The sequence below is a fragment of the Eublepharis macularius genome, chromosome 7, assembly GCF_028583425.1.
Source record: "Eublepharis macularius isolate TG4126 chromosome 7, MPM_Emac_v1.0, whole genome shotgun sequence".
Classification (NCBI taxonomy): domain Eukaryota; kingdom Metazoa; phylum Chordata; class Lepidosauria; order Squamata; family Eublepharidae; genus Eublepharis; species Eublepharis macularius.
This window is the reverse complement of record NC_072796.1, coordinates 65,493,071-65,502,150: the sequence shown is the minus strand read 5'-3', so window position 1 is coordinate 65,502,150 and position 9,080 is coordinate 65,493,071. Positions and strand designations below refer to the sequence as shown.

General features: G+C 43.2%; 1 protein-coding gene across 1 annotated transcript in view; it reads left to right on the top strand.

Moving 5' to 3' along the window:
- Positions 1-334: 334 nt before the first annotated feature.
- Positions 335-9,080, top strand: part of GNAL (G protein subunit alpha L) — a 187,715-nt gene continuing 178,969 nt past the window's right edge. Inside the window, exon 1 of the mRNA XM_054984614.1 lies at positions 335-1,198. Coding sequence (XP_054840589.1) covers positions 640-1,198 — 559 coding nt within the window. The 5' untranslated portion in view covers positions 335-639. The remainder of the gene's footprint in view (positions 1,199-9,080) is intronic.

Below are 9,080 nucleotides of genomic sequence, written 5' to 3'. Positions count from 1 at the left end.
GAAGGTGGTTTGCTGGATAAGGAAGTGTAAAATAGGAGGGGGCCAAGGCCCGCGTGTAAAAAACGCAAAAAACACCCCAGGCGTGTAACTGCGCGTGTTACTAGGCGCGGTGTTTAAAGAGAGGCGGTGCGCACGCGCGCACGCGCGCGCGACACTCGACGTGGGCTAGCTGCGCGTGAAGGGGAATCCTCCTTGACCAAAGTAAGGGGACCGGGACTGCGACTGCGTACGAGAGCGTGTGCGTGTTTGTGTATGTGTACACACACGCACACCCGCGCCTCGGCTTTCTCCCAAGCCGCCTGCAGCCTTGGGTTGCGCGGTGGGCTTGCGCTGGAGTATTTACGGTAAGGTGGACCCGCTGGGTCTGTGTCAGGTGATCAGAGGCGAGGAGCGGCTCCTGCTGCCGCCACCGCCTGTCCGGAGGAAAATGCAAGATGGCCCGGCAGCGGCGGCGGCAGCGGCGGGGCGCTGAGCAGGGGTTGCCTGGCGCGCCCTCGACGGCCCTGACGCGCGGTGGGTACAACGGGGAGCGCTGAGCGCCTTCCTCCTCCTCCTCCTCCTCTTCCCCTCCAGCCCAGACGCGCGCCCGGCTCGTTCTCTCGCTCGCTCTCTCGCTCGTCCCCCGCAGGGCAAGCAGCCATGGGGCTCTGCTACAGCCTGCGCCCGCGGCTCTTTGGCGACCCCGGAGCAGCAGGAGGCGGCGGCTCCATCTCCAGCACCGCCGCCACCACTTCGGAAACGGAACAACAGCCGTCGCCCAGCGCCGAGTCCGTGGCCCGGCCGCCACAGTCCGCAGCCCAGGCCGGGGGAGGAAGAGGAAGAAGCGCGGGCAGAGGCGGCGGCGGTAGCAGCAGCAGCAGCAGCGCCGGCGGGGAGGCGGAAGGCGCCGGCGGGAAGCCGCGCCTGGGGGAGGCGGACGGGCCGCTGCTGCTCCTGCAGAACGGCGGGGGGGACGGGGCGGCTCCCGCGGAGAAGCAGCAGCAGCAGCAGCAGCACGGGCCGCCGCCTCAGGCCAAGCCCGCCTCGGGCACCGCCGCCGCCAAGCCACAGTCCCTGGCGCTGCAGAGACCCTGGGAGAAGCAGCGCCTGGAGGAGCGCGAGGCGGAGAAGGAGGCGAGGAAAGTCAGCAAGAGCATCGACCGGGCGCTCAAGCAGCAGAAGAGGGAATACAAGCAGACGCACCGCCTCTTGCTGCTGGGTACGTACCACACCACACCGCTCCACCCGGCCGCGCCTGGTGCACAGGTGGTGTTGGATCCCGCCGGGGATGGCCACATGACAGCTGGGGGGGGGGCTGACTGCTTGGGGGAGGAGCGGAGGGACGCCCAGCAAGCGGGGCCACTCTTTCCCCCGTGCGTTCCCGCTGCATTTTTCCTCCTCTCTCCCCTCAGGCAAACGATATGGCCCATGTTTGCCTAGCTGTGATCTTTCATCTCCAGTTTCTTCGCCTTGCCATTAATGCTCTACTCGCCCTTATTTCTTTTACCTTTAAATGAACCTGGGTTCATCCAAGCAGTAGAACAGGAATGGTTATTTCCTCTCCTCAGCTTCTGATTCCCTTTGTGTGTGGTGCATAGTGCAGTGTATATCGGTATACCTGTTCAGAAAGCAAATTGTACTTGTATTGGCATTTCAAGACTTAAAAGGAATGGCGGTTAACAAAGAGAAGATGTTTGTAGCTGATATCCGTTGATACTTTGCTGCCACACATAACTAATAATGCCCTCATGGGAAGAGGTGGTATGATTTGGTGACTCATAAGTGAACCAATGGAAATACAAGACAATAATGGTTTCGGTAATTGTGGAAAGATTAGGAGTTGGTGGACATTACAGAGAAGTATTAAACCCAATATTTGCAGTAGTTTCTCATGGATAATGTTATTGGTAAGATTGTGAGGGATTAGAAGGGATAAATTCTCTAATGTGCTGTAGGAATTCTTCATACCTTATTGTTCATTTCATGTTAGCAGACTGTATTCATGGCTGAATCACCCATGTTGTGGTGTGTGAGGCTAAGAGCAGGAAAGACTGACAGAGATACCAGGATACAGTGAAGTGATTTGTAAAAACTTACTCTGGCAGCTCAAGTAAAACCTTACAGGTCTGCGTTTGGTAGGGGAGGCTGAAAATCTGGGGTTGTCAAACAACTTCACTTGCAGGAATATTTTTTCTTGATCTTGCTGTATTGTAACTCAATCTTAGGAATTGGACAAGGCCTGCCTTTTAAGCCTATGTGAAGAATTTCTTAGCTATTCATTTTCAAACCATGGTATCAGAGAAGGCTGTATAAAAGGTGATCTGTTTTTCCTTATGGCTTGTTGATACTTTCTAATTGATAATTACTAGTTCTCTCTAGGAGCTTCATTATAATTGCTGCTTTTACAGTGTGAAAGCTGTAGGGAAAATTAAGCAAAGTATCTGATTTCCCTGAAGAAATAACCTGGCTTGTATATTGTTTGCTCTTTAAGTGATGAATGAATAGTTGCATTTACCAGGTACGATCAGAAATCGCTTCTTTGTTATATTGCTAAAGAGTAGTTAATTTGAATGTCAAAATGGATTCCAGATTGTAGGACACTTTTTAAATCCATTTTTACATGCTTGCCTCATACATAACAAGAAAGTAATGGACCAGTTCAAAATATTTTGATTTGCTAAAGTGCCAGCAGTTACTGCCCAAACTCTGCCAGTTCTAAAAATAAACCAAAGCTCTGTGATTGTCTAGAAGTTTGTAGCGCAATGTGTATTATCTGGTACTCAGAAAAAGTCTACTTCAAATGGTGATTGGTGTTTCAAAATGATACTCTGTATATACATGGGTAGATGAAAGCTGGACAAATTAGAAACAGAGATGGCTTTTCCAGTGTTGTTTTGGAAAGTGTTTATGTGCGTGGAATGGTTGAATGTATTAGTCAGGGGTGGGGAAGGGGGGAGGAAGGAAACAAATTTGGGATGTCACTAGAACGCTAGTATAATTGATGTAGCTGATCCAACTTGCATGGTTGCTATTTTCTTGTTGACTGCCTGCTGTGAAGATGACAAGTCTAGGCAAAAAATTGAGTGCAGTATGCCGTCTGTTAAATTTCTTGTGGAAATGTATTCTTATACTTATTTTCTGTTACCATCTGGATGTAATTTGATTAGAGACTTGCTTCCTTAGGCATCACAATAATATGCATCCTCCTAATGACTGATAAAATATTTGTCTTGTGATAAGATCATATTTTTGGTTATGCCCGTAGTTGTACATTGTTATTATGGCTGCATGAGATGATCTTTGGAGAATGGAAGTATGGTTTTGCCTAGTGGCAGACTGGAAGGGCTATGAAGCAGGGCTCGTCCAAAGAGTTTTGGCTCCTTAAGTGAACTTTTGACCTTTGCACCCCACCTCTTTTAAGTGTGCTTCAGTGTGGTATACAAGAATAATTTTATATTCTTGAATGTAAGGGGGGAATTGCCTTGTAGGAGGTTGCATCCAAAGGTCAGTTTCCTGGGAGTAAGCCCCACTGAATAAAATGACAGGTACTTCTGAGTAACCTGCTTAGGAGGATTGCTATCAGAGCAACTTCCCACTCGCTGTTTTAAACTGAAATACAAAAGCAAAAAAATGACTTCTTAAAAGCAAAATCACTAATGACTTTTTTAAAAAAAACCCAAGACTAGCTTCCAGCACAGATAAAGGAGCAAAGATCAGTAGGGCTTAGATTCTGAGCCTCTGAGAAACAAGGTTCACTGAAAGAGCAGCAACAAGGGGTGGGGGGGGGGGTTAAAGCTAACACATTCACTCTGGTCAGGCTGGTGAACATGGTTAGAATTGCTCCCCCACAGCTGCTGCAGCATCTCCCCAGGTAGGCATGCAGCACCTAGATCTTCTTCCTCGACCTCATGCAGGAGAAAAGATTCTGGGAACTCTTCTTTTGGTGAGTGGCTCTGCTCCATCCCCTGACATCCCAAGCAGTCCTCTTTTCTCCCCATCACTTAACCCCTTCCTGCCCAGGAGCTGCAGGGGCTCCTTTATCCTAGCTAGGATCTTTTGAGAAAGGTATGTTTTATTAAATACTTCACTACTTTTTAGAATGTATGATAGTCACATTTTCAAATGTAGAATACAAATTGGTGGTCCTATTTTTACAGTCTGAGTTTTCCATTACAAATATCAAGTAATCTTGTAAGACTGAGTAAGAAGACCATGAAGCATTTACATAGTTTGCCGTTACTTACTCAGTTCGCTAATGGCTGTTTCTTTTGTCCTTTAATATATAGCTGGCAATTAGTTTATTGTTTTAAATTATATTGCATCTCTTCATTGTAAACACTTCTGCCAGAGTTGAATCTTGTAAAATTTTAATTAACCTTTTTAATGCAGGAAGCCACCTTTTAAAGCAAAATCCTCAGTTTCCTATATGAAATTGAAGAATTTGCTGAAATCTAAAGCTGAGCTGAAAGAATCTGAGTTTTTTGCATGTTTCGCTTAGCTATAATTGGTGACCATTGCTTTAACAAACAAACAAAAAAGATGACACTTTGAGAGTGCTATTAAAATCTCACAGGAAAACAGCTGCTTTTCAATAATAACAAAAATGAAGACTGGGCTTGGCCTTACTTATTAAACTGAATTTCCAACATAATTACTTTGCTTACTTAAAAAAACAAAAACAGTGCCCATCTGGTAAAGAACAACAGCAAATGATACATGTGCTCCAACATGCTCTTTCTTTTATTAAACAGTTCACAGAAATACATTCAAATACTGATCTTTTTTGACCCTCAGAAAATCCAAAAAACACTTGTTTGAGTTTGCATTTGTGTCCTGGTGAGTTGACATTTGCAGAAGATAAACTGTATCACCAAGTGGGGAATTTGATGTTAAACTGACATAACCAATAAAAGCAACAGCAAACTCCCATGACAGTGATGATACCTTGCAAACACTAATAGTGCTTTAAAAATGTAAAAATATCTGCTTTATTCCATTTGTCCATAGACATTGGCAGCCAGTACGTAGTGCCACCCCAAATAATTGTTTGCAGCACCACATAGCACTCTATAATGTTGCAAAATCCACAAACTAGTTTTTGCTGTAGTCCTTACGTCTGCAGTGTCCACAAGCCAGACCAGCTGCCTGAGTCACACATTGCTGCTGGCATGTAAACACTACTTGTAATGCAGATGGTATGGGTCACCAGTGTTTGGCAACTAATTTTCAAAGACCTTTGTGTACCCATGTTACACTTAAATCTGTTATCAACCTGAACAATAATGACATTTTTGTGCAGTGCTAGTTAAATATTTTTGTTCTTTTTATTTGAATGAATAATAGTAAGAGGGGGCTGATAACGTTCACCCAAGGTTCTTGATGACTGTCTTCGTAAACTGAGAATCACTGGCTAAGATCCTGCCTAGAATTTCTGTGGGCACAAGGAGAGGATGTGGGATTTTCTCTGATTCCCCCTCCCATGGCAGCCTAAATCACCAGCTTAAATGCTGCACTTGGGGGATTAGGGATACCCAGAGTGGGAATCGGAAGTCACCCCATGGAAAGGGAGAAGCTAGTAAAAATCCTCCCCTTACTTGTGGAAATTCTAGGCAGGATCCAAGCCATTCATGAATGGAAATAGCTGCCAGACTGTTTGGGGGAGAGATGCTGTTTCCATCAAAGACAGAACTCTTACCGCCTTCTTTGCTCCCCTTCCTGTCCTGTGGATTAGTTTGGTGATGACAGTTATTTTTTCTTTAGTAACTTTTGAGCAGTTTTTTGGTAGAAGTGATACTTTTCTGTTGTCCTCTTTTGATCTTGTAAGCAGATTGACTCCACACACTGAGCAGAGAAAAGTAAGTCAAAAGCAGCCAAATAGGTAAACAAACAGATAAAACAGGTTCACTGATAGATATTTAGTGGTAGAGGACCAGCAATGAAAGTTATAACATCAAAAAGTGCACTGCAGTTGCAGAAATAGAAGTTGCCTTCTGTAGTTAATGCACTACGGTAGCCAACTCCAGTTTGTGAAATTCCTGGAAATTTGAGGGTGGATCTTGTGGAGGGTAGTATTTGGGGAGGGAGGATCCAAAGTGAGTTAGCTGTGTTAGTCTGTAGTCGCAAAATAGTAAAGAGTCCGGTAGAACCTTTAAGATTAGTCCACTGTATTGTTGCATAAGCTTTTGAAAACCACAGTTCTCTTCGTCAGATGTATGGAGGGTATGAAGAAACTGGCCAGAGATATATAGGTGGTGAGGGGGGAGTAGATGCAAATCAGTTGCAGAAGTCATGAAAGAGGTGGAGTGCACAATTCAGGCTGGATGGGGAGGGAGGGATCTCAGTGGGGTGTAATGCTATAGGAACACCCCCCCCCCCCCGCACTCATTTTCCTGGAGGAAATAGGTTCACTGATAGATATTTAGTGGTAGAGGACAAACAATGAAAGTTATAACATCAAAAAGTGCACTGCGGTTGCAGAAATAGAAGTTGAAAAACAAATGAAAAACTTGGTTCATGCAATTGGCACTTCCATGCAAATACAGCCTGGTCACAGTCCTGTTTGACAGTCACAGCCTTCCTGGAGTTAAAGGCAATGACCACAGCAATGTTTGAACAATATTGTCTCATTTTTCTGTTTGATAATTTCTTTTTGGAAAAAAATTATCCCAACCTGTGTTTTGTTCTTATTCCACTAAGACTATTCTGACAATATTTTTCTGATAACCCTTTCTGTTTTCATTCTCTGGCTTTTTCCCCCATGATACTTTGTGTTGTCTCTGTATACCCCCCCCCCCTTTAAAACTTTTTTTCCTGTTTTTTCTGTTTTCTATGCTCATTATCATCTTTCTTTTTCCGGTAATTTTTTTTAAATAGCACAATAATTGTGGTAGAAAAAATCTGCTTGAATGCCTTGTGTACAAAGTGTTTCAGTGAAGTGATCATTCTATTAATTTGTATATGAATTTATTTTTGTTGGTTTGGGCATTATGCTCAAAGGTTTGTGTTATTAGTTTAATCCTGATGGTGGCAGCAAATGTTAATAAAAGAACAGCAGCATTCTCTGGATTACACCTGTGTTCACCACAGCACAATCATATGTATGTCTGCTATGAATAAAATTGTGCCTAGTGGGGCCTGCTCCCCAGTAAGTGTGTTTAGGATTACAGCCTTAACATATTTAAATGTATATACCTTCTAATAGAGGAAATTGGGAGGTAGTCTTTTGAGACTCTAGTATCTGATATTTTGATTTGTGGAAATGAACCTGTTTCCTGAGGAGCAGGCTTCACTGAACTTGACACAGTTTACTTCACAGAAGACATGCATAGTATTGGATTTGGATCCAGGAAGCTATATTTGCTTTGAGCATGTTTTCATGAGACTCCTGAGAAACAGTGACCGTACATTTAACTATAGAAAACTGAAGATACTGAATAAGCTCAGATCTTGGGAATATGTGTATCTTCTATATAAGAACTGTGATGATAACACGTATCAATTTCATTTTTGCCAGAACTTGGCTCAGCAGAAATGTATTATCCAATCAAAAACCTCTACTGCCTCTCACCATGAAAGTGATAGTTGGATCTCACCATGATCTCCTGATAGATACATCTCCAAATGTTTCAGCAAGATAGCATGATCTGCTGTATCGAAGGCAGCAGATAAATTCAGCAGGAGCAATAAAAGAGGCATAACCATTGTCTGCATTCAGATAGTAATCAGTTTAGTGTAGTGGTTAAGAGCGGCAGGACTCTAATCTGAAGTGCTGGGGTTGATTCCCCATTCCTCCACTTGAAGCCAGCTGAGTGACCATGGGTCAGTCACAGCTCTTTCAGAGCTCTCTCAGCTCCATCCACCTCACAGGGTGATTATTATGAGGATAATAATAACACACTTTGTAAACCACTCTGAATGGGCATTATAAATCAAATGTTATTAAGTAAAGACACCAGCACAGTCTTGTCCCATGGCCCAGCCGGAAGCCAGACTGAAAAGGGTCCAGAGTACATGAGTTATTCAAGAAGGCCTATAGTTGGTCTGCCACTGCCGTCTCAATTACGTTGCCCAGAAAAGACAAATTAGAGTATGTCTGTTCATGAAGAATTGGATTACTTTGCCATGATTGCCCCCCCTTCCCCCTCCGTTTCCCTAATACACCTGATAGGAAAAATATTAATTCACAAATTATTAACTTGTAGTGGTTCCTTGTTTGTCTCTGTCCTGTTACAGTAGAGTGTGGGGAAACTGTATGGCTTGTCTCTCTAGCCTTGACCATTTTACCTCCCTGCCTGGCCTCAAAGCCAAACGTTGTTAGTTCTCTCATACCAATTTGATGTATGCATTGTCATACTGTCCCCTGAGAATTGTAGTTCAGTCAGTCCTGAGTGTGTGGACAGCATGATGAATGCTGCTAACTGATAAGTGTCACAAACTGGCAGGTGCAAAAGCAGTATATATACTTTACCATGATTAATTTTAAATGGTGCATGGCCTGACATGATGACCTTGGGGCACTGGTAATCTAATGAAGCCAGTAAATTGTGTTTCAGAAGCATCTGTTCACTGTTTAGATGCAAAACTACTTGAATTGGTGTTTGTTTTGAATTGCAAGCAGATCATCAAGGCAATTACCTGTGGTTTTCAACTTGACACAAAACAGGCATTATATACAGGGTCAGTTCACTTTTTTAAAAAAGTAGTTTTATTTAAAAAGCAAAAATAGAAATGACAGTAGAAAGTGCATAGAAACTTACATAAAATACAAAGCACTACATCTGAGTTACATTTAAGCTACAACAGAAAAATATATTCAAAATATATAACAGCACAACTAAATTATATAATAGTTCTCTTCCCCTCTCCTTAAGTGCTTATATCCAAACTAAGGTCAGTCATTTATAATCAGTCATCTCTTCTATATTTTATCTCTATAATATGATTTCCTTAATTTATTTTAGTTTCAACCTAAGTAATTAAAGAAATCTTTTTATTTTTTCCAGAATTCCAATATTGGTTTGTTATGCACATAGGAAGTTAATTTAGCCATTGATGCATATTCATACAGCTTGTCTATCCATTCAGGCATATCAGGGTGCAAA